The following is a 27,176-nucleotide window of genomic DNA, read 5'->3' as shown; positions in this document are numbered from 1 at the left end:
TAGTATATAATCCTCTCCGAACTTCCTTCCTTCACTACATCTTTATTAACTAGAGGCGTACATATGGGAGAGGGGGGGGGGGGATGGACGGCGAAAAAAAAAACATTTTCGTGGGAAAAAATATATATCGAAAGAAAATATACTCTTTTTATAATTACAGATACAGGGGTGTTGAGAAGTCTGGACCGCGGTTTTGAAAAAATATATATATTTATAAAAATACTGTTAAAATTATATAGAGACAAACGGTTTAAAGCATATGAAAGAAGTGGTTTCAAACCTTTTCTTCTTTCTTACAAAATTTCTACATGCGCACCTTAAGTGATGCGGAAGATGTCAAGCCTATATAGCATTTTTTGTCATGTTATTTGTAACCTGGAAGTAAGGATGAAAATAAAATGGATGGAGTAAAAAAAAAACTTAAAACCTTCTCTTCCATTGACACATTTAAAGTCGTTCTTGCGGAATATAAATATGCGAAGTCAGGAATTTTAGCTACGTCATTCATGTTGAAAGGTATTGTTAGTAAAATTTATAAAAAACAATAACTTTTTATACGGACACAGTCTTCAAAAACCCAATTACAAAGCTGTTGCCCTCTCTCTCCTGAGCCCAACAAAAAACATTTCCACGTTTCCGAATACAATATTCGCAGAGATACTTGAATTCAAACACCAGAGGAAAGTTGGGAAAGAACAACAGAAACTAACCATGGGCAGAGATACAGGGGGGGGGGGGCTGACATCATCATCGTGCCCCCCCCAGACTTCCAATTCAATCTCCGCCTATGAAACTAACAGACGCTTCTTTCCCAACTCTTTTCTCAGATTTTTGAATTCAAGATATCTCTACGAATATTGCACTTAGAAAAACATGGAATAATTTTTTTTTTTTGTTGGCGTCAGGAAAGACAGAGCAACAACTTTCTAATTGGGTTTCTGAGCACAAGGTGTCCGTATAAAAAGTTATTTTTTTATTTAAATAACTATACATGCCCTTGCAACATGAATGACACAGCTGAAATTAATGACTTCGCACATTTATATTCCGCAAGAAAGACTAATATCTATCAGTTTTCTTGCTATACCATTTTGAAAACCGTCAGTCGATTGTGGGACACTATTCATATATATAGTATGTCCGGGCCGTAACTAGGATTTTTGATGCCCCCACAACTTTAAAAATTCGATACTTTTGTAACAATGTTCTTTGCTCCCACCTTAAAACTGCCACTCCCCCCTTTAGTTATGGCCCTGCAGTATGTATTTATATTCTTTTCAAAACTAGTCCCGACTTCTGGACCATCCTGTATTACATCCAAAACCTGCAATCTACATTCTTTTTTTAGCTGCGATGTTATTTAAACTAAAAACATCAATCCGGATAATTTTTCAAAGGATATTTTATTCTGGAAAACATGTTTTTTTATTTGTATTAAATAAAAAAATATCTTAATATTTGCATAGATATTTTACTCATCAAAATCAAGTAGACAAAACTATTTAATGTCAAATGTGCAAAAGTAAGAAATTACGTTACTTGATCGAACATTTACTCTTCGTATTAATGATGGGAAACAAATGACTTTCAGAACTTTCACTTTCATACAAGTTGTTGAAATTACATTTTTAAAGATTTTAAGCTCTTAGAATTTTTTGAACATCTAAGTCCGGGATTACACTGTAAAAGTTCTTCGCCAAAGATCATTTATAGAATAAGTGTGACAAAAAACATTGATAGTGTAATGGGCAACTTTGATAAAAGTCACTCTTTATCAATATTTGAAAAAAGATTAATGTTGATGCTTTGTATACTGCAGTTTCAATTGCTGAAGTTTACGTATATATACTTTGTGATTTCATAAAGAAATTAGAAAATGAGTTGTATATACGTAGTCAGTTGGAGCTACAATGATCTTAATACGGTATGTGAATATCTAGAGATCTGAATTTCTCTTGCTGACTACAAAAACAGAAACAAACGGTTAGATACTTATCGGTTATGTAACAAATTTAATTCCGTCCTAGTGAACCTGCAATGCAATACTAAAATAATGTTGAAAATGTTATTATAACGAACGAACATATTTATATACGTATATAGGATACAAGAGGTCATATTCCCCCCCCCCCCCGTGGGGGGAGTTTTGCATTTGCTGACATTTAATGATAAGGAGGGAGGAAGGTGTTCGAATGATGGTTGTGTGATCAATAGATACACGAAAATATGAAATTGGGTTATGGTATTTTGTTGGCATATATGAAATGGTATATTATTTCCGAAAGAGTACAGTATTTATGATTCATGTAAATTAAGCCTTATACTTCTGGTACTTCCAATCAGGACCTGGGGCATCATGATACTCTTAAGTTTTGCAGACAGGGATTATAGCAAGATTGGGGTTGGATGGGGCAATGAAGGTTACATGTGGTGGGTGGCAATCTATGAGCGGGGTTGTTTCCAAGTTTTTCTTTGGAGAATCACACTAGTAGATAGATTTTTTTTTCAATGGATTATAAGTTCCATAAAATAAAAAGTTGTATTTTCAATTAAAAAAAAGCTCGAATCAATGAAGTACTACCATACTATTGCTTGAACTACTAATTCAAATCACTGAACAGTTTTACATCAATATAGCCAGTTCGCCTCTGATAAAGGTTGGACTCACCCCTAGAAGCCACGACTCACACTTTGAGAACCACTGACTGCAGTACGCGAGTATTAATACTTTATTCAAAAGCTACGTGAATATCTCTAATGTTTGACATACGTAAATTTTCATTTTAATTTTCTTAAATTTTTAAGTCTGTTCCAGGATCACCTGTTTCATCATCACGAATAGGTTGATAAGTGAGTTTTTCTCACTGAACTCAAATATTTATGGTTTATCAGGTTTCACGAATATCGGATATGTCGAATGTTTTTCACGTGCCACTTCGTTATATCTGAGCTCGACCGTTTTGACACATCACTGGATTTGTTGGTTCATATTGATGATACATTTATTTCATTACTATCTGAGATGGTTGACAGTGAACCAATACATTATATCAGGTGGGAAATCTTTTATCAAACATTGCCTCCTCATCAATGTTTGATAAGTTATGCTGATGCGCTTCCTATTCTGCAGTTTCAATCGCTGAAAATGCGTACATGCAGTGATGGTAACCTCGTCAAGCAAAATTTCCCTCGAAAATTTCCCTTTTGACGAAATTTTTGCTGCCATCTATTGGTGTAAATATATAGTCAATTATTTTACACTAGAAAATCATTGTGTGTGTGTGTTTTGCATTTATATATTTTTTCAACAAAAATTCTTTTGTTTGATGACCTCTCAAAATTTCCCACAAACGCCAAGAAATTTCCCATGTGGACCAATTTTTGCTAATTTTTCCCACGAATATGGGAAATTTCCCACGAGTTACCATCACTGCGTACGTGACCAACACTTATAACCAGCTATAGATGGCGTCAAAGCCGCTTGAATGCAGCTCTTAAGTCGCTAAACTTTCTCTGGGCTTTGCATTCCTCAAATTCTTCGTAAACTGATACACACATTCATTGTTCATAAAAAGTTGTGTTCCTAGCTGGATGTAATGCATCAAAAATTAGGTTTCTTCCACAAATTATTCCATCTAATAGCATACAATCATCCACAAGCTAATTTTTTTTAAACCGAAGCCATTACAGAGATTGCAAATGGTAAAAAAAGTTCATCCATAACTACCACCAGCAACAGCACAAGACTAACGAAAACTTTTGCAAAAACAATTTTATATAAATCTTTTATACAGTGTAATAAGTTTTATAAAAAATTTTATCAAATTTTGTACTGTAATACTGGCCTAAGACAGTGTGTTTCTTAAAGTGGGCAATATCGCCTCTCTGGGAAGGCAGTGGAAGCTTTGGATTTAGTATAGGATCCTATAGACTTGAAATGGGGGCTATGAGAAGAAACATTTTTTTTTAAGAGGAGGGCGATGGAACAAAAAGTTTGGGAAGCTATGATCTAATACCAAAGTTGGTAAATGTTTTAAACAAAAAAAACAGGGGTTTTTTTAGTTTAAATGGCATTTACATTAAGAACAATTATATTGCTGAAAAATCAATGTTCCGATAATTTATCAAAATGATTAATGTAATTATCCACTATTCTCATATTATAATTAACCTATAAATATTTCATTTTAACAAAAACCAATTTTTACAATTCAATTAGTTTGCTTAATGCACAGAACTATTTTGTGTTTGAAAATTATTTTAATGTTATCAACCACATAAGTTAGCTTAATTAGGAAGTTTTTCCAAAAACTGATGAAAACTAAGCAAAAAAAAAAAGTGTTTAATGAAGCATAATTAATGCGGATTATTCACAGATGATTTTCAAAATACGAAGTGATTATAATTTGAGTTCAGATTTTTTAAAATGCTGTGAAATAAGAGCCACTGGTCAGAATGACTTGGAAATTTGCATGAATATTCCTGAAGTAATAGTATTATGTTTGGCGAAGGAAAAAAAATTATATATATACCTAAAAATGTAAAATAGACGGTGCTGTGCTCATCTAACATGTGGGAAATTTACTATCAGAATGGAAACTATAACCAGTCGGGTCAAAATGACAATTTAATTAGCATATCACACTATTTCATATAAACCATCACAAAAATAAAGTCATTAAACAGTGTTTAATGACTAAATGTTTGATGTGTTGTCCACCGTTTTTCTGCTACGAGGTGGTAGAAAAAAAAATGAATGTTCAACAACAGAACAGAGTGTGTCATTTTAATGCTGTGGGTGTTTTTCTCAATTCAGCCAAGAGTTTGCTATTTGACCACTGTACACATCATTCTCGAGGTACCCCCAAAGCCAAAAATTGCAGGTATTGTGTCATTCTATTATTCCTGAAATTGTTCTTCAGCAACTGCTTCACTGGTGTTGCAAAGTGCATCTTGATACAATTTGTGCTTCCCACAAAATGATGGTGTTGAAGAGCAGAAACAATTGCGGGTGCACAAGAAAGGTTATACCACTACCAGAGTACAGCGTCATCTATCAGTATATTCTTGGTTTTCCCTTTGCCAAATAAAAATTCCATTGCTTCGGGAGTATTCATGCAAGTTTTCAAATTCTGATCAATTCTTATTTTATAGCATTTTGGAATAAGAAAGTTAATTATTCTTCATAAATCACTCACTATAGTAGAACTTTGCTTCATTGGTAGGAGGGGCAGGGTTAATGGTGAAAGTATAAAAAAACTTGAATATTAAGCCTGGTGGTGACATGCAATACAACATGTGCTGTTTTTTATGGAAAGAAAATGTCTGAGGTAATTATCCATCTGCCTCTAGCAAGTGATACTAATGAATCCACTGTTGTGTTCCTTCGTTGCAAAGAAAAAAAAGTATGAGATAATAAGCACCCCACTACATGTAAAATGTGATGCAATCCTCCTTTATACACTTGCTAAAGATAGGGCATCAGAATGCACCAGGTGGTTAGAAAATGTGTTAAGGATGAAAAATTTAGGCTAATAAACTGATGTATTTTAGAAGGAAAAAATTATATTTAAGCCTCTTTTGTGTGATTTAAAAAAACCACTTGGTTAAAAATAAGGTTTAGTCCCTGGTTAAAATCAACATGTTTATAAACAGAACAACCCTGTCTAAGACACTATTTAAAATAGTTTCAAAATAATGGAAATTTTAATGAAATGAATTGTGAATGAAACAAATACATATTCATGAAATAAAATTTTATTTCTAAAAAAAAAATATCACAGATATAGTTCTGCTAATGACTCAACTAAACATAATTCAATGTTCTGTATAACTAACAAATAATGATAACATCAGACACAATTTATAGATTCTTGATTATGCTTCCTAACATATATTTTTGAGAAATTTAACACTACAATAGACTTTCGATAATCCAGCGTTTTCAAGTGGGTTTTCTTTGAGGATAAAAGGGTAACATGTCACTTTGTTTATATTATTTGAATAGGATTTTTCAATTGACTTCTGGTAATTTCGACAATTTGGCACACCCTGATCTGATTACAATAATCACAGTAGGTTTGATAATCCGACTGAGTGCTAGTCTGATCTGGCATTTTTAGAGGCAGGTTTTCTTTGAGCATAGAAGAGGAAAACATGTCTGTGTGATGAAGTTTAGCATCTTTGCCTAACAGTTTTAAAAATGATTCTTTCTTCAAGGTAAGACCTGAGGTACACATGTGCATCTAACTCAAATAGTCTAGTGAAGGTATCTACCAAATTAATTAATCATTTTTATTTTCAACAGGCACTTTGGCATATATAAACACAAACCAAAAAAAAAAAAAATGTTTAATAGCCAATTTTGGCTCAGGTGTGAAGAGTTTACATTATTCAAAGGGTTTTCAATTGATTTCCAGTCATTTCGGCACACCCTGGTCCTATATGTGCCAGATTAGCAAGAGTCTACTAAATATAAATTTCACATTTGTTCTGTGACACAAATAAATTTTAAAAACTTCTGTTTGTTCTTATTAATTTTCTATACAAAAAAAAATTATCAAATGCTACACACAAAAAAATATGTATTTTTTTAAATATAATCAGGTGAAGAAAAGGCCTTCGAGTTTATGGTTCATTTAAATTTTACATAATTTCCCTATATTTTCTGTAAATTGCTAAAATTTTCATAACTTAACAAATTCAAAACAGATCAAAAACAAATCAGTCAACTTTTATTTGAAGGTGATATACTCAATTATCTAGGCTTCTCTCACTCTTTGTTGAATTTTTTTTTCAAAGTATTCAAAGCATAGACAAGTACAGTAAAACCTCCCTTAAAGGTCACCCCTCAGATGCAGTTACCTGTTTTATGGTTAAATAAAAATATCCCAGCAAAAAGCCTATTTAGATAATGTATTTTGAACCCCTGCTTAAATGGTCACAAACATCCTTTTCAACATTCATTCCATCGAAGTAAAACCCCTGTACAAAAACCAATAGTTGGAATTTTAAATTATGTTCAAATTATGCTCACTAGGTGATAGCATGAAATCTAATATTTGATCCACTATGGTTGTGCTTGTGTATTTTACACGATTTCATATGTCCAGATTTAGTATAATCGTTGTTCTCTATCACTAAGAGATAGGATTCTGAAGAGAAAAAAATTATGTCATTGAATACGGTAAAAAATTTATAATGGGAGTCAGTGCTCTTGCAAATGAATTCAATGTTTCGGGAGTACACAGAGATATGTTTCATTTTAAAGAAAAATAGGCACTGGCAAGAATGGCTAAGAAACAGAAATCAAGCTAGGAGAAAATAAATTTCTGAAAACAGAGAACTTGCTTTATACACAGTTGTGTACGATTGGTTTGTTTTAGCAAGAAGTAAAAATTTAACTGTTACCAACCCAATTCTACAAGCAAAAGCTCAAGACAGAAGAACTCAAACTGATCAACTTCAAAGCTTTGAATGGTTGGTTGGATTGTTTCATGTGCGCTACAGAATTTTATTTAATTTTATTTAACTGTGCAGTGAATCTGCTGATGCCAATGACAAATGAAAAAGGTGCAAAGAATGGAGTAAAAGATTGCAAAAAAATATTGAGAATATTCAGTCTATGATATATACTAGGGGTGGACAACAGCTGGCTCGCGGGCCACATGGAACTAATGTTTGAAGGAGTAGAAGTACTTGGCAAAACCCACCAAACATCGATTGATCAGGTTTTTCAAAATATGTAAATTCAGTATGTAAACTCTGTACAGTCGGCCCCCTGTATTCGCGATTTTTTTTTGCTTTATTGAAATTTTTTTTTTTTTGACAACTCAGCAATCGTCATTCAAGTGTTTTGTTTACAAAAGTTGAGTTGTGCTTGTTTAGGATGGCTCATTCTTCTAGTGCTACTGATAATGCTTTGAAAAAGTAAATAAAAGTGAAAACTTCACAAGAAAAATTGGATATATTGACTATGCTTGGCAAAAGTAAGTCAATACCTGCTGTGGTCTCCTATTACGAAATCAATGAATCTACGGTGAGATATATCAAGAAAAAGGAATCTGAAATTCGTTCAGCTGTAGTTGCACCCATGGCAGTCAAAACTTTGCAACGCCTATGGGATCCCTGTGTTTCTCATACAGAAAATGTTTTTTTTTTGTGGGTACAAGACTGATACAAAAAGGTATTACAATTGATTGTAATATTTTAACACAAAAGGCAAAAAATGTTACTCTTCCGTAAGGAAAGGGCTGGTGAAACGTCTATTTCATCAGAATTTTATGCAAGTAAAAGTTGGTTCCGTAAGTTTAAGAAACGATTGAGATCATGCAATGTAAAAATCACCAGCGATCAAGCTTCTGCTGACTAGGAGGCAGCTAGAACACCTCCAAAGACTTTGTAGAAAATTATTGAAGGGAAGAGTTATGCACTTTAGCAGGTGTTTAACGCTGACGAAACTACATTATTTTGAAAGAAAATGCAGCAAAGAAATTAAGCAATAAAAGAAAAGCAAGCTCCTTGTTTTAAGGCACGTAGAGATAGACTTACTTTGTAGTTTGGCGCAAATGCGTATATGGGTAGCATGATAAAGCCCACCACTATTTTCAAATCTGTGAATGTGTGAGAATTGGAGGGAAAAATAAGCCAAAGCAACCAGTATTTTGGACAAACAATAAAAAGGCTTGGACTATGAAAACACTTTTCCTGAATTGGCTAAAACAGTTTTTTGTTCTGGAAGTCTGGAGTTACCTTGTTAGTGAATACATGCTACTCAAATTTCTTTCAATGCTGGATTGACCGAGGAGAAATTAATGCAGCTGACTGGTCCTGAAACTGAAGCGGTACCAGACAAAGATCAAGATAAAGAAGTAGAAGACAAGTTGACCACAAGTAACATAGCAGAAAAGCTTCGCAAGCAAGCTCAAATAAGCAATAGATTATTTTCCTAACATAGATCCCTCTATTTTACGTTCTTCACATGTAGAAAAATTAGTAGAGAAAGCCTTGTCAACATACTCCAACATACTTGATGATATGAAGAGAAGAAATGGCAAACAGAAAAGTGTCAACGTTCTTTCAGAAAACATCGCCAACAATCGTTGCACCCTCTTTTACATTCCCTTCCACCTCTGCGTCATCCTGCCCTTTCTCATGATGTTCAATAAACGAGATATAGAAGAAAAACTATGGTTTCAGTTATTCACGAATTTCCGTATTCGCGGTCACCCCTGGAACGTAACCCCCTGTGAATACGGGGGGCTGACTGTATAATATTTCTTTTATAATTTTAATTTAGAATCTGCAGTAATTACGCATGTTCATACTTCAACGCCACCTTATATTGTCAGAATTTCATTCATTAGCAAACAAAGAACCATTTCAGTTATTGCCAATATTGTATTTTACAGTTTCAGCACGGACCCCCCTCTTATGTGGTCGCCTCTCTTTTATGAACAAATTTTCTTGTCCCGCGAGTGTCCACAAAAGACAGGTTTTACTGTATATGCATAGCATCATATTCTCGAGCACAAGGTTTATTCCAAACCCTATTAGTATTATGATAACTAGGGTATAATAAATATTGAGTTATTATGTAATTGAGGAAAAAAAGGCTTAAATGAGAAGATTTGAGTAAGTTTGTAACTTTTTTTTTTCCTAATTTAAAAAGCAAAATATTTTACTCAACATTCTAACATAATCCAGAATATAAGGATGAAGTTTGAAAAAAAAAAACCAATCAAATATTACACTGAAGAATAAACAGACATTCTAAAATTTTTACAAAATAATTTGCAGTAAAAAAAAATGTGCGCATGAAAATATCGAAACAAAAAACAAGTAGGAAAATACAAAGCGGCCAAATGTCCATCACGCATTTCAAAATGCAATATGAAATCTACCAATAGGAGTATGAGAATGCAGTCTGGCAAAATGCTTTTTCAAGATAAAAAATTATTTTTAATAAAAAAATATTAAAATTTTGCACCTAGATGGTGCTGTACCTAGTGTACTTGGATGACAAATTTGTGAATCATGAAATCACTTTAAAGACTCCCTCTACTTCATGAGCGATGGGTTTTGACTCTTTATTTCCGGATTTTAGGTCTGAACGGTCCAGCAACAAATCTAATTCTTTCTTTGTAAAAACTCTAGATGATTCACAACGAACAGAAGCTTTGATGTCTGAGCTATTGATTAAAGAAATCAATTCCTCTGGTGAAACCGGTTTCTGTGATTTTGTAAAAGTATCATCATTGGTGGCAAAACAACCTGAAATGATCATTTTTATTTGTATTAACTCATCCACATTATAAATAGTATATTAAAATTACTGAAATTTAGAAAAGGAAAAAAGTAAATCTTCCTGCTGAATAAAAAAATTTAATAACCTGAAGAAAATAAAATACTTCATAAACTAGATGAAGATCTAACATAGATGATTAAAAAAGGTTACTGGGATATAGAGCAGTCATCCAGACAGATATCTCCAGATGTTTTTCTATATCCAAGGTAGAAATCTTCAATAGTAACAGTGATCTCCACAGCTTACGAGATATGGCTGCAGCTGAAGTAGGGCAGGTATTTAATCGTTTAAAGGCCGAACTATGAGCAAAGTGACTTATTGTTTTGAAATTTGGAGTTTGAGATCTTTTTGCATGTTTATACATAGATCAACTTTTAAATTTGAAGAAAAAAACTTTCTTTGTTTTTCATTGTGCACTTGGGGAGAGGTGAAAGAGGAAACTGGTATCGCCTATATTCTCACGATTATTTATTTCTGGAATACAGTTATCACACGAACTTTCTATTTTCTACTACAAATTCAAAGTCGCAACACATACTGACTTTTTTAACATAAAAATGAGTGCACAAAATTCAAAAATTTTTCTAATGTCTGTGATATAAGAAAGGAAAACATATTTCATGGACCCGTTTGTCACATTGGTAGCATTTATACAGTGTTTTTTTGGCAAATCGCACACAGTCCTTGCATCGCAGACACAATATTATGACCATCAGATGACCCGACATCTTTTTTTCAGTTGACAACATGGACCTGGATAAATAATTAACCCCTCCATCATTCGTAGAAGGTCCATTTTCACTTCTCTTCGGAATTCCAACTACGAAATATGATCCGCTTCTTGCAACTCTGAATGAATTGTTCAATGTGCTATAATTGTCATATGACAAATCTTTTCCAATGAAATCCAGAGCCGAGGTTTTGATCGGATTCTAGGAAGAATTTTTTTTTTACCCATGCAATAATTTTTTTTTCCGGATTGCTCAAAACTGTTTTGCCTCTTCTTGAAACTTGAGTGTTGCAGTTATATTTTGTTACTTTTTTCTCTCTGCCCTGCATCTTTTGAAGAACACATTTCAGGAGTTTTCTAATACCTTATCCTTGTTGTTGCAAAATTACCTAGCATTTCATATACTATTTATATGAACACTGTTGATACTAGATCATTTTCAACAATATCATCTTCATCCATGATGTTCCCATTTTCATTAGCACGTAATTGGCATACATCTACATCCTCTAACTTGGAATCTGAAAGAGTTTCTAAATATCCTACAGTTTCTTCTAATGTGAGATATCTTTTTGATATGGTTATACTCAGCTGAACACAATAAGGTATATAATTGTCAAACTCGGTTTGATTAGTTTGCAGTTCGCAAAAACATGCATTTCTAAGAATGCAAGAAAAAAAAAAGTACACATCCAATGTAAACAATCCACCACAGAAAGCACATTCCTCTGTGTCATATTACCCAGAATTAGCCCCCATACACATGTCGAATGATTACAACACCCTTGAGTTTGAACGGGAAAATCGAAGCAGCACAATGAACATTAGATATCCCTAGAATCTCGCTCTCTTGAAAGGCCAATGTTCTACAAATGAAACATGCATTTTTGAACGTGCGTAGCTCTTAAAAATTTAACAGTAAAAAAAAACTAATTGATTTACTTTGATTAATATATTAAGTTGTAGAAACACGCAAAACAATTTTCAAGTTACTTCAAAATTGAAATTTTGGCAAATTTTAATCTAAATGGGGAAAAAATGCCCAAAAAATGTTGAATTTAAAAATTGTCAAAAAATTTTATATCAACCTGAAGTATCCAAATTTATTTCAAAATACTTTGAACTCTTCTCTATACACGATAAAAAACCGGAAATGTTTGAATCAATTTTTATCTGATATTTTTGTAAATAAAAACTATGTTCCATTTATGGAACATTAGCCTTTAACCAGTCAACTGTCCAATTAATTTCTCCGAGCATTACCCGCACTGCCCACTTTTTTTTTGAAGATGCGCGTGCTTTTTCCCTTTTCTTGGAAGTTTGAAATATCAAAATATTTTTTTATAGCATGTTTTTTTATAGCTTGAATGTGTCGAGACATAATATGACACCCCAAAAGTGGGGAGGGGTGGTCATAATGTCCTGTGACTAAAAGAAATGCTGTTGATGGATTTATGTGGAACCATAGTAGTTGAACCTTTGCTAAAAGATATATAAGTAATAAAACAGATGCATCTTCGCAAGGGAGTTGGAAATTGAAACAAAAATGATGGGGATGCAGCTTTGCAAAGCATGACAAAGATAATAGTAATAATAATCTCAGACCTTGAAATATAATTGTCAACTCCATCTAGTGATGAGATAATAAAGTAGAAGGATGGCTGTACAGAGATGGCAGCACATGTATGACAAATTATTTCGTCATTTCTATGTGAAAAAGACAGAAAAGTCTGTGTGTCTGCAAATGCCGTCGTAGGCAACACCATTACGTATATCAGCGATGGCAAATGCCGTCTTAACCACTTGACTGGTGAAAAAGACCGAAAAAAGTCTGCGCGCCGGCAAATGCCATCGTAGGCACCAACATTACGCATGGCAGCGATGGGAAACGCCGTCGTAACCACTTGACTGGTTAAGCAGTTAAAGCAAATGTGAGTTTAGGCTTCATAGGACTTGTGCAGAGATATGAACTCACAGAAAAATTGGATAAACTAATCCTAGGCATAGATTGCATTTTCCGCATCTTTTTGTTCTATCGCCCCCTTCTTCAGAATTTTTTTTGCTCATCACCCCGACTCAAGCAAACCCATAGGATCCTATGTTATACTCGTAACTTCTATCACCCCATGGACCGTTCCATTGCTAACCAAGGGCGATATTGCCCACTTTAGGAAACACTGCTCTTATAGCATGGAATTTTTTTTTTAATGAAACTGGTCATGAAAGCCTGCATTCTCTTGCATGCATGCTTATTCTATAGAATTATAAATGCTTTCGACTTTTAGGTATTAAATATATTTTAACTGTAATGCGCAGTCATTCATTCTCAAAAAATTAATTCCAAGTGAAAAGATCTGACAAATGGGGTAAACATGGGTCCAGGGGTAAAACCACTTTACAGCAATGTTTTCTGAAAATAAGATACCAGTGTCATTTTCTAGCATTCAAGAAGTACTATCTCCCACATGTGTTCGTTTTTGGGGTAGAACTTTAACCACTTCATGATCAAAGACATAATATTTTGTCAAAATGCCAGTGGAATAAATTCAAACAAGTTCTGTTTTCTTTCCTCTCTCATTATTGTGAAGCTTTGTTGTAAGCCTATAAAATTTTTTTTCCGTTTTTCTATACTCCAGGGCTCCCACTCAAAAATTAGAAAAAGTAGGAAAAATATGCCTAAAAAATAGGATGGGGAGGGTACCCCCCTAGACAGCATGAAAAAAAAATTCAAGGGATTTTTTTTCATTATTTCTATAAAAAAAATTTTAAATTATTATTTTTTCATAGCTCTATTTCAGTATCCTGCAACATTGACTTGAGCCAAAGCGAAATGACAGAAATGACTTGGCTACAAAAACAATTTTTGGCCAAAACAGGGTACCAGCAACCGCAGATAATTCTTTTCTGTCCCCTTCACGATATAAACTACATTCATTATTGGCTTGGCGTCTTCCAAAGTCCAGTACGTCAAATCTCTTCCTTGATGCACAATAGATAATGCAGACACTTAATTTTTTTAAGAATGAAACTCTTTCAAGACCACCACTTTCAAAAGCACAGTGCAAATTGTGTAAATTACAAGGTTCAATGTAAATAAGTCAAGGTGAACTGGATGGTTTTACTGCATTGTCTATCATTTTTTAAAGGGATTTGTTTATATTTTACTTCTCAGTGCAGGGTTTAAACTAGATAAAAAATTCCTTTCGCAGGATTTAAACTAGATTAAAAAATTCGCAAAAAAGCGAAAATGGGGAGAAAAACCTTTAGCAAAATGCTAAAATAATGATTAATGGTTGGATGTCTACTCGTTCCATACCTCCTGTACGCATTTTTTGCAAAAGTAGCTATCACTTTTTTTGCATTCTAAGATTTCCTTTTGCATTTTGCAAAAAATGCGACCGTAGCTTAAACTCTGTCTCAATGTAATAGTTTTTGACAAATGAAGCACTTTCATTTCTAGCTCTTTTCTGAACATTGTCAATATTGTTTATGCCTCTGCCTGCCCTAAAAATACAGAAGACAATTGAATGCTATAAACCTAGAATAGGCCTATGTATCAAACTGGTTTGTTTCACCTATACACAAAATGTAGACCATAATTTTGAATGATAAATGTGTGTTAGTTACTGTCCAAGATCTCATGAAGTAGTTAACACAAAATCATTTTTTCTATCCAGACAGAAATTTTCAATGACTACTCTACTCGTTGAACAACCCTCAAGCTAAGTAAATTAAAAATTATTAAACTAAATGGTCCACATACACCCCCAAATAACCTTAAAAATGATAGAATTTCTACCTTGGCAGAATCATTAATTATAATCTACAACATTTGTAATATTTGGCAATATATCGGAGATTCTCTCCTCAATTAAAATCAATTACACAAATTTTGTTGATAGGAATTTATGAAAAAAATAGGAAAAGTAGTAGGACAAAAACTAGAAAATAGGACAAAAGTAGGACATTTTACCAAAAAGTCGGAAAAGTAAAACGAGTGGGAGCCCTATATACCCTGATACATATGGGGGGAAAAAAATCACTTTCTACTATATACATGGGGGTAGGGGTGAGAGTGAAAAAAGAAATCTACTTTGTACCTACACTCTTATCAGCTTATCTATTACACTGTTTACTCTTTCATTTGCTTTTTTCTTCCCTTTCTCTTCTTTTTTTTGTTTCCTTTTTCTTATGTGTGGTTAGGTTAGGACAAAGTTATCATATTTATTGGCAATTAGTCAAATAGAGATCATCCAAATTTGTTGCCAATTGCTTTTAAGCAAAGGAGGTTAAAGCCATATAAAGTTTCATAAACTGGGAAAAAACCATTACACTCGACGCATCAAGATTCGTTTTTCTTAAAATCTAATTTTGGTTGTAAAGTGTTTACCCCTGAGCAAAAAAAAAAACCCTTCCAATGGAATTTCTTATTCAAGTGATGTCAAATCTTATCTTGCACTAAAAAAAACCTGACCAGTGTTTTGCAGAAACAATTTTGCTCTAAATATATGAATGATAACAATCAATTAATGATGGTTTTATAAAATCCCATAAATGCTCAATAATTTATAAGTAGGAAAGGAACATCTGGTACTTCTTTTAATTGTAGTTCCAATATCACTCAGCTTAAAAAAAATTGTTGCTGGGTACTCTAGAAAAAAACTATGAAAATCCTAAAACTCAAAACTACTCTTTGAAAACAATATTTAATTCATAAAAAGAAACAAACAAAAATAAGAGCCAGAAGAATGCAAGTCTAAAATCTTCATTTTTCAGAAAAGCAGAAGGAAAAACTAGTTTTTTTTACATCAAGCTTAAAATAGAGTAATATAGGAGCGAGTTACTATTCTATAATTCTTTCTTAAGCACAAATACCGATATTTTGTGCTACAGAAAGAATTAAATAGCATTGATAAAACAAAACACATTATGAAATACCGAAAAAAAACCATCAAAATTAGAGTTTAGTTCTTTAGTTTTAATGAAGAATTTATTCTAAGCACTATTTTAGCTGCAATCAGGTGTGGCCGATTGTAGATCAGCTGATATCAATGTTGAATTTTGTGGACTCAAACAAACCATTTAATATGGAGGGAAAAAAATTATACAAGGAAACTAGAGCATTGATATTTCCTTTTAAAAAATACATAAAGTGTCTTCTCATATGCTAAAGTCATGTAATTTAGCAAGAAATACTATAACCAGTAATAAGGAAGGAAAAAAATCTTTAAGAGGATATTGTGCTTCTATAGTAAATATAAGATAATTTATTATAAAGTCCCTTCCCCCACTTCAATAACCATAAGGTGGAATTCAGTTTCTAGGATCTTTTGTTTCTAACAACATTTGGAGAAATTATACCAGACAAGCTATGTTATTTAAGGTTCAAAAATAAATGTGAAAAATAGTAAATTAATCTGCTGGAATTACATTGAAAACAAGTGAGAAGTGACAAAAATATCACTGTTCATGAAAAAACTTCTAGAAATAAAACTGGCATCAAAAACTGTGATTAATAACAAAATTAAAGTGAGTCACAGATCTCTATTCTGCCGAAAAATTCCTTTGAACTTCCCCCCCCCCAAAAAAAATAGAATTATTTCAAATTATTTATAAAGAAAAAGTCATTAAGGCTTTGCTCTTAACACTATATATTTCTAAACTTAGAATGTTGACTTCTAATGTGAAAGGACAGGATTGCTTATAGAAACCACCAAGTGTTTTCGCACCAGAAAACCCTATAAAAAGATAGTCTTGGGACAAATGTTAGATTTTCTATAGTTTCCTAAATTTTCATCACATAACAAATTCCCTTCACAGTGAATCATAGCATAGATGTGAATAATCCATAAAATAGAACTACAATATTCAATTACAGATTACCTATTTTATGTGTTTTCCAATAAAACATGACTATTTATATGGGCTTGTTTAAATGCTCAAAGAAAAATTCAAAAACATTTATGAATGAGGTATGAAAAACAAATTTTTCATTTTTTTTTAACTAAATAACTATGAATTTATAAGCTTAGTTTCCATGAAAATTTTCAAGATCCTCCTACCAATGAAAAAAAACAATATGTAGAATACAATTTAGTTTTCAACAAGAAAAATGGTGAAGAGCAAGAATAATGACTTATTTTCATCTATTATCCCCCATGAAGAATTTACCTTCTTTGATAATGAGCTTCTCAAGTTTTCTCTTTGCAGTAGCTTTCTGGATAATTTCTTGATCAATTGTATTTTCTGTGCAAAATCTATACACAACAACTGGTTTTTCTTGTCCTAGCCTATGGCATCTATCCTGAGCTTGAAGATCACATTGAGGATTCTGTAAATAAAAGTTTATAACATTGTTTGCATACAAATTGCTCAATAGGTATACAACAAACAAATAATTTTTAGGAATTATTGGGATCACAACATTCACAAATTTTGCCTAATAAGTTAAAATTTGTATTTTGCTGAGAAGCAATATAGGTAAGACCAATGTCTTGCCGCTGTGGTGGTCGAGTGGTTATAGTGACGGACTCGCGATGTGAGGATCCGGGTTCGAACCCCACAGTGGTGGTCGGCTGAAGTTGGTTTTCTGTGGTTCCCAACTTCAAGGCGCAAATGCGAGCCGATCTCCCCGTTAAAAAGTCTCGCCACAGAGAGCAACAGTCCTACAACAATAAATCATTCAATCATAACACTTCACTCATAGTTAAAAAACTAGTGGCAGATGGCAGCACTACACATAACAAGCATTACAGAGAAACAACAAAAACTTCACGTCAGGTTTCACTACACGTACACGCACATTCCCGTATGTACCGATTCGTTGGGGGGTTCCGGGGGGGGTGTGGGCGGGGTGCATGTGTGGTGTAGTAGTAGGTAGGGCCTCCAAAAAATGGCTCGGGGATCCATGATGTTCTTAAGTCAGCCACCTCGTTGGGCAATTTGCCTGTTGTGGCGTTGTATTTGTAATACATTAGATTCACTTCTAACTTGCTTCAATACAGGGTGCAAATTCTTTGATAACTAAAGCCCGGAAGTTCAGGCAAAATGCCATAAATGTCTTTTTTTTTACCTATCAGAGATGCCTATGGCATCTATCCTAAGCTTGAAGATCACATTGAGAATTCTGTAAATACAAATTTATAACATTGTTAAAATAACCAGAATTTCGGAAAAAGACACATAAAAATTTGGTTTGCGTATCCTGCAGGACATGTTCTTTCCTAGTTCCAAGAAAAACTCCCAACTTTTTTTCCCCTTTTCACAGTCCATCATGATCGCGCAACCTTGAAAATTGGTTTGACTACTCTGTAGACTGTACTGTATTCAAGGCCGTAGCGAGGGGGATGGGGGACTTGGGAGTCTAGTCCCCCTGAAATGTAAGAAAATAACTGAAAAAGATGGCCAAATATATTGTTATATCACTTTGGTCCCCCCTCCCCCCGAATGAAATTTCTGGCTACAGGCCTGACTGTATTGTATTGATATACACACAAGCTGTTGAAGCTATTTAGTTGCTTCCCTTAATGAGGAGCCGTGTACAGAATTTTCAAATTTCGGAGAGTTCCTATTCCCCTACAGATTTTCTCCCTCTGGTTATGTACCGGAAATTACGGCACTTTCGTAGCTATCTGCTGGCATTCAAAGACTGTCTATATGGTGGAAATTCACCATCTTCTTCAGGGCCGTCCTTTCAACTTTTTCCAGGGGGGGGGGGGGGGGCAAAGCAAATGTACTCAATGTATGTATGTATATATATATATACCATTTTTAGTGTATTTTCGAAAGCCGGGGGGCCATCATCCAAATGATAGGCCTGATCTTCTTACAAGATTGTGAATGCACATTTTTTGAAAAATTTTAAAGGATTTGAAATGCCTGTTCAAAGTGTAAAACATTTTCAGAAATCGTTCAGAAAAAAAAAATGAATCTAAAAACTACCTTGAATATATACAGTTTTGTCATCTAGCTTCTATGTGGTAGTCATAGTTTTGTACCACAAAAATCACTGGCATGTATGCAAAATCGGCTTTGAGAGGGGCAGCAGAAGGATTTCTTCCACAGAAATTGTGGATCATTAATGCTCAAAAAGAATTTTAAATCAGCATAGTTTAAGACTATTTTCTCCAATATTTTAGTTTCTACAAAAATATTTTCAATTTTTTCATTTTCTTAGGGCGGGCAATTTTGCCTTTGGTGAAAATTCGGGTTTGGAACCTGCGATTACACAGTGGTAATCGGCTAAAAATATGATTTTCCAAGGTTTTTCTAATTCTGAGTTGGCTATTCCTTTGAAAAAAGCTCTGGTCCCCATGAAAATCACACAGCCCTACAAACACAAATATGTATACATTAAATTTCAAATCCATGCATTACCAATTCGGAGGATAGATGCAGGGCTGCAACTAGGGTGGGGGGAGAGCAGGAAATTTTGTGTCCCCCCCCCCCGGGCTCTGGACACCAAAGGGGACACCAAATTCACCCTTTATAACCGCTTCTTCTACATTACATGGGATGCCAAAATGTTTGCTTGCCCCATTTGAGAAAGTATCTAGTTGCAGCCCTAGATAGATGGCACCACCTACTGAACACAAAGCACGCTGAATGCTGGGCACACACACACAAAACACACTTGAGTTTCACCAACACAAATCTGACATAGCTCCCATGTTCAGGTGTGAAGATATATGGCAGTTAAATGGCGACAGCTCAGAGTGGTGGACAATCATAAAAACAGGCAGGAAAACACTTTAAACAAGAAATCTTAATGAAAATTATTTAGAGTTGGGATGACGAAAATAAGTCATACTAAGTAAAAAAATATTCTAAATGGGAACATTATAAGTGTGATCGACTGTATATTCGTTTTAGATTTATTACACGTGCTAAATTTCACATGTTCAATTCTCAGAGGCTTTCCCTACTAGTAGACAATGAAAGTAAATGAACCTTTGGATAGAACATGCTTTTAGAAATGAATTATTTGATTCACAGAGATATCTCCTACCCAAACATGGCCCATCACTGTCTCAATGAAGAGATATGCATGAGATATGAAGAGAGAACCATGTGATTAAAGACCTGGGGGCATGCTGGAAAAAATTCATAGAGATACCGGTGAATTATGGAGGAGGGGGAACCATACTTTTTTCAAGATAATTTTTTTCGAGAGGGACCCACTTTCACTCAAAAGGGACCCAGATTTTTTTAATTCCCTGGGCCCCAGGTAAATTAGAGTACAGCGGCATCTCTGCCTATTTTCAAACGTTTTTGGTAAAAACTCCTATTTTGTATTTTTCCTGCCATAAATGTCTATTAAGATAAAGTTTTATGTTTATTCATGAATTATACAGGCAGTATTCTGTACAACTTGGATATATATTCACTTAGATTCAGAACTTTAAAACATATTGCACTTTTTGAAATATTCAACCCTTAGTACTAATTCTTCACAGAAACAGCCTCTCTTCCCCCCGCCACATCACACCCAGAAACATTCAAACACCAATAGCCATACATGCCTGAGAGATAAGAAACTTGTTTTAAAGGCCACTATGCACTATACAAAGAGGTCCAATGATTGCAAAAACTGATTTCATGTAAAATATTATTGATACAATTGAATAAAATATAAATAGTACAGGCAGACTGAATACAAAGATTAACACTTGTAAATTTTGAGAAAAAATGTTGTTATTAAAATGTTGTTTTAAAATAATTCTATATAAGAACATTATCGTTTTTATATAATTATATTTTCATTTCAACTAGCATTAGTTTGCACACGCTACCTAATTATATCTTAAATGTTTGATTTAATCAAATACTCAATCTTGGAGAGTCACAAGTACTTTTTTTTTGCATGAATATACTAATTTAATTTGGCTAATAATGCAGTTATTATAATGTATTATTAAAATGGATTGAGTGAGTACATTAAATGTTTAGCCAATTTTCAGACCCTTAATAGTATTTTAGCTTTAAGTTTCATTTCTCATTTTTTCCATTAATTATAAAGGCTTTTTTAGTGCCTATTTCAGTCATTTTTAAGGTCTGTTTGCTTGCTCATTTTCACCATCTTTAGTGCCTAAACTTCCGGGCTCAAATGATAACATATGCACAAGATTAAGTCCAATTTACTGCAGATAGACCAAATGTTTATCGAAAAAATGTATATATCTTTTATATATAAAATGAATGAGATGCATATTTTCCTATGGATCTTGTATACATGCCATTCACTTAGTTTTCTTTCAGTGTTGTATGAATTTTCAACTAATTCAAAAGTTTATATACTTTTATTTCTAAGAGTAACCCATCAACAAGGTTTGACTATATAGGAACATCTGGTGTCTCTAGACCCCACAATGTTTTCTTCTTAGCAGAGCTGCGACACAATGACAAAACATTCTCTATAACCTACGTGGTTGTTCCAGTGCACAGTAAAAATACATCCTCTGAACTGAAAACTACAAAACTCTTTATTGGTGACAGATTGCTGTACCATGCACAAATAAAATAAAGGAAATGTTGCTTACGATTGTGGAAACCATCATAAAGTTGTAATTTTGAGTTGCTTTTTCCTTATATCCCATCGATGTACTAATCGCTGCCTATGCTTCGACAGCAATACATGAGGCAGATCAACACAGTGAAAGGTGGCCCCACAGTAGAATGTTTTGCATTGTTATGCAACAAGCCCTCAACTGACTGGAAATGTTCTGCAGTAAAAATTCCCATAATAGTGTTTTTCCAATTTTTCTTAAAATTCTTCCAGATTTCTCTGCAGTAGCACTGATTGTTCTGAGATGTACATAGCAGATTTCAACATATTCTGCTTTGGAAAAAGAACTTAAAAAAGAAAATTTGCCCTCACTCATATAAATTCCTTATTAATCAGCCCTGAAATCTGCCCTTGTTAGATCCAGAACTGCACTCACCAGCTGTGGGGACCAGTGCAAAAATAAATACAGGCCTTTTTGCAGAATTAGAAATTCCTCATACATTGATTTTTCCATGTCACGATATTAGATGCTTGTTATTCACACTTGCTCCATCGTCATGCTCTGTTATCAGCATGAATCAGGAGCTAGTTACATATTCCTTTCAATTAGGTCCAAATGCTCTGTTACAGAACTCTTAATGGCAAACGAGACATCAATTTGATCACAGACCCTTTCAAGTCTGATATTTGCCACGTTGTTGAACTCTTCTATTCTGTCACAAGCTTATACAAGTTTGTCATTATGTCATAGCTAGTCAGTAAAAATTAAAGCTGTTTAAAAATGAATAAAAAATTGCAAGAAACTCAAAAACCTAATTTTTCTTCTGGGAAAAAATAAATTGAATATCTGAAGAAATATGATTTTTGTTGTATTAGGAATATATCCCATAGGTCCATAGTTCACTGTAGCCATCTGTAGAAACTATGTATAATCTGTAACAGTTTGTAAATCTGCACACACACACACACACACACACACACACACAAGTATAGTCTTTCATCTTTTATATTTAATTGGAAAAACTGGCTGGTCATGCTGTTCGCTAAACACTTGTAGAGGTGGCACGAACATCATAGCCCTACAGAGCTTGGTTCCCTTAAAACCAAGTTCAATCTATTTTTGTTCCAAGAAAAACTGACTGACAAGGGAAATGGTTGCTTATAGAAGCCCCATTGCACTTCATTTACATTAAACAATGTTTTTCAGAGCCAAACTTCAGCATTCGAAATCAATGGGAGTTCTTGAAAACAGTAGCCAAACCTCTTTGCCCCATGATACTTATACATTGATCCTGGAAGAATTTTTGTGTGTGAGAATCAGATCCTGTCATTTCATGTTTTTTCCACTGTTTAAATGCAGAAGGATTATAAATACTTATTGCTGTAAACAATATTTAGAAAGCCACGTCTACGAAATTCAAACATTCGTGATAAAAATTGATGATCATGATATGCTGCATCATATAAAGTATGTGTACCAAGTGTTGCTTCAACCCTTTAGCATCAATTTGATGAATCAATATTTCTCTGCAACGTTTGCATTCCATTCTAATCTTTCATGTTCTCAAAGTAAATAACTTGATTTTTTTAAATTCAGGCTGAATATCTGAAATGGATGTTGCGCTAATAATAGAATTCTCAACACATTCCAGGTAGTCTTTGTATGATAGACAATTATTTTCCCAATATTTGCTTGCACTGGCATACGCAAGGGGGAGTCGAGTAGACCTGAGCCGAGATCATGGTGTTTTTGTGAAGTAAAACAACTATGGCCTCCACATCCTGCAGCAGGGCCCTATACAGGAATCTTTGATGGGCCAGTGTTGTGAATTTAAAGTGAACAAAACCAGAAATATTAAGACTTGTTCCAGGCTAGAACCCTGTCAGCCCCACCCTTGTGGAGGGCCATGAAAAAAATGGAACTCTTACCCTGGGAAGACAAAAATGATGAAATCTCCCTCTCCCTTTGAGAAAACCCTGCCTTTTTGTGTTATTCAAATTTTATCATGTCTGAAATATATCACTTTGCATTGTTGATTTATTCAGAGCTGGGAATTTTTGTGTAAGAAATAACATTGTATTTAGATGACTTTACACATCCTAATGGTAAAACACTTTTCTAAACAATATATTTAGGAAAATGAATTATCACTGTTCAGAACTGATATCGCTTAGCAGATCTGTCATAATGTCGGCAGACAAGTAGGTTTTTGTATTCACTGGTCGCACAGGTCAGTGACTTTTATTTTCTAATTCTAATGCTGCACTTACCCAATCTGAATCAAATATTATTACAGTGTCAGCCGCTGTTAAGTTGACGCCAAGGCCACCAGCTCTTGTACTGAGTAAAAAAACAAATGAAGTCTTCGTATTGTTGAATTCTTCTATTTCATTGATGCGATCATTGAGTCTGGTAGCGCCAGTGAACATACAATATTTGAATTTTCTCATTTCACAATAATCAGCAATAATTTCAAGCATGATAACAAACTGGGAAAATATCAGAACCTGAATAAAAGAGAAAAAAATTCATGTATGCTTTATAATATTTGCCGAACTACATAAATAATATCACTGTCCTGGACAATCTACAAATATGAATTCAGGGGGTAAACCACCTTCTGATTCTTAATAACCAATCATCCTTACGTAAGAATCAATTCACAAGAAGCAAATTTAGAATCAAGCTCCAAATGCAACCACAATATGATTGTTAAAGAAAATTGTTAAGGTGATGTGACGATGGACGAGCCGAAAAATTCCCCTTTTGGGGAATTTTGCCACTGACCAATCAGCGCCTACCTAAAAATTAGCGTGTTGTTGACAAGAGGAAAAGAATAAGAACTTTAGAATGATGCTAGCCTGAAAATATTGTGGAGTTTATTTAAGGAAGTGTGAATATGGTTGTGATCATTTGATCATTTTTGTCGCACCACGGTCATTTTCTGCACACGAGGGGTAATTAGACCGGGACCTATCATTTTTGCCAATTCCGAACGGCAGGCTTGTTTTTTTATACTCATCAAGAGGTTGGTGCGCTAACCCCTCGATGGGGAGGGGGGGAATCCCTGCGGTAGCAATTTTTTCTGTGGTTATATCGGCGTTTCTGTTGTACCCGTGTCAGGAAAGTTTTCTGACAAGGACGAACCGGGTATCGAACTCGCAACACCTCTAAACATCCTTTGGTACTTTAGGCAAGTATCTTATCTACCTGGGCTACCGCGCCCAATATGGTTGTGAAGAAATGATAAATACATAATGCATTTTGAGTCCTGTTGCAGTAAAAAACGGAAACATGTGCATACTTAATTATCTAATGTGATTCAAATCAAAGATTCTTCCCATGTTCAAGTGTTCCCCTTCCCGTGTTTAAATGTTATGGAAAAAGTGCTAAAGAGCTGTTAGTATGAATAATGACAAACCATTTTGGCAAGTTTGATCAATTTTCCTCATACACTGCGAATATCACATTTGCACAGGTCATTATGCATAATCATCAAACCATGGTTAATGTAATAAATGAGTCATCATCGCGTTTACATTATGTATAGCCAAGTGAAGCTAACATTGCAAGTATTTACGACCCATTGATCATATTTATGGATTGAAAATATGAGAATGCTGCATAATCACTGATAAATGTGATGAATGTAGCAAAATTTATTGAGATGATCCAATTTTAACACCATTACCAATATATATGTGCTGGTACACTATTACTGGGCTGTTCAATAGTCTTTACTTGTTAAGTGGCCGCTGTGGTGGTCGAGTGGTTATAGTGGCGGACTCGCGATGCGAGGATCCGGGTTCAAACCCCACAGTGGTGGTCGGCTGAAGTTGGTTTTCTGTGGTTCCCAACTTCAAGGCGCAAATGCGAGCCGATCTCCCCATTAAAAAGTCTCGCCACAGAGAGCAACAGTCCTACAACGATAAATCATTCAATCATAACACTTCACTCATAGTTAGAAAAACTGGTGGCAGATGGCAGCACTACACATAACAAGCATTACAGAGAAACAAAAAACTTCACGTCAGGTTTCACTACACGTACATTCCTGCATGTACCGATTCGTTGGGGGTTCCGCGGGGGGGGGGGGGTGCATGTGTGGTGTAGCGCAGTAGTAGGTAGGGCCTCCAAAAAATGGCTTGGGGATCCATGATGTTCTTAAGTCAGCCACCTCGTTGGGCAATTCGCCTGTTGTATTTGTATAACTATAGAAGACCCTTTAATTACCTCATTATGAGGACTTGAAGGAATCGACTAGGAGTAGAGGCTTAAAGTCCAATCCACACCTTCTCTTGGTGCAGCCTGTAAGTAGCCATGTTTAATGCATGGTGAACGGACGCAGATGGACTTCCTCCAACCTGCACAGGCCAACGTGGAGGATTACGATCAAAAACCCTCTAAAAAAGAAATATGAACTCTGTCAATAAACTAAGGCCGTCAGTCTTCAGCAGTCTGAGTGCCCCTGGTTACGGCAGCAACCAGCAAGACATGAAGACAGGGTGCTAAAAATCTCTGGGTTGGACCAGGCTGCCATAAGATGACCTTGGCCACATATAATAGACAATCTCTTTCTTCAGAAAACTGTTTGCAGGAGTTGGAAGAACTGGAAAGAATAAATTGGGACATCTTAGGCATCTGTGAAATAAGAAAAAAAGAAGGAGAAAATCGAAATTGCCAGTGGACATGTATTTTACCACAGGGGAACAGATAATGGAAGAACCAGTGGAGTAGAGTTTCTCATTCATAAAAAGTGGAAAGATCGCATAGTTGAGTTAGATAGTACATCTGATAGAGTTGCAAAGCTGGTTATGCAAATATCAAGCAGATACCGGATACAGATTATACAAGTCTATGCACCAACAACAAACTATCCTGAAGAAGAAGTAGATGAGCTGCATAGTAAAGGAAACCATCATATCAAAATAGTAATGGGTGACTTCAATGCCGGAATTGGAGAGAGAAGAAATGGTGAAAGCTCAGTTGGAAGTCATGGTTACAGTGTACGAAATGACAGAGGAAACCGACTCGTCGAATTTGGAGAGAGCGAACAGTTATGCGTCATGAATTCATTTTTTAAGAAACCCCAAAGAAAGTGGACCTGGAGAAGTCCAACTGGAACAACTAGTGAGATCGGCCAGATCCTATCTAATAAGCATATGATCCAAGACTGCAGTGTTCTCAACAAATTCAATATAGGAAGTGATCATCGACTGGTTAGATGCAGAATAAGGCTTAACACTAGAATGGAAAGAGCGAAACTTATCAAAAATAGAAAAACTGTCATCGACATGGTAAAGCTTCAAGAACAGATATAAATTCCAGTTAGAGCTGAAAAACCTATTTGATTTGCTGTATAACACCACTGAGGATGAACAAGATGCCACCATGATGAACAAAACTTTAACCGCTACCCTAAAAGAAGTAGCAAAAGAAGTCAAACTGGTGAAGAAAATAACCGAAGAAACAAAGAAACTTATGAAAGACCAGAGAGAATTTCAGATTAAGAAGAATGACTCTAAATCAAAAGTGGAATATGCAGAACTTTGCAAGACAGTATAAAAGCGGATTACAGATGTCAGGAAGTTTAATTGCAATATTGTAAAGAAAGCATTGGAAGATAAGAGCTTAA

The 27,176-nt window shown here is 34.6% G+C and overlaps 1 protein-coding gene across 1 annotated transcript in view; it reads right to left on the bottom strand.

The window, feature by feature from the left end:
* Nucleotides 1–5,743: 5,743 nt before the first annotated feature.
* LOC149079981 (lymphoid-specific helicase-like) overlaps nt 5,744–27,176 on the bottom strand; it is a 95,789-nt gene continuing 74,356 nt past the window's right edge. Inside the window, exons 16-18 of the mRNA XM_089238900.1 lie at nt 23,812–24,048; nt 17,208–17,367; nt 5,744–10,272 (exon numbers count right to left, since the gene is read on the bottom strand). Of these exons, the coding sequence (XP_089095026.1) occupies nt 10,034–10,272; nt 17,208–17,367; nt 23,812–24,048 (636 nt within the window). The 3' untranslated portion in view covers nt 5,744–10,033. The remainder of the gene's footprint in view (nt 10,273–17,207; nt 17,368–23,811; nt 24,049–27,176) is intronic.

This window comes from Pholcus phalangioides, unplaced genomic scaffold, assembly GCF_987345545.1.
Source record: "Pholcus phalangioides strain wild (caught in Gottingen) unplaced genomic scaffold, Ppha-v1.0 ptg000011l_1, whole genome shotgun sequence".
Lineage (NCBI taxonomy): Eukaryota > Metazoa > Arthropoda > Arachnida > Araneae > Pholcidae > Pholcus > Pholcus phalangioides.
Note: the sequence above shows the minus strand (reverse complement) of the source record. Positions and strands in the feature narration are given on the sequence as shown.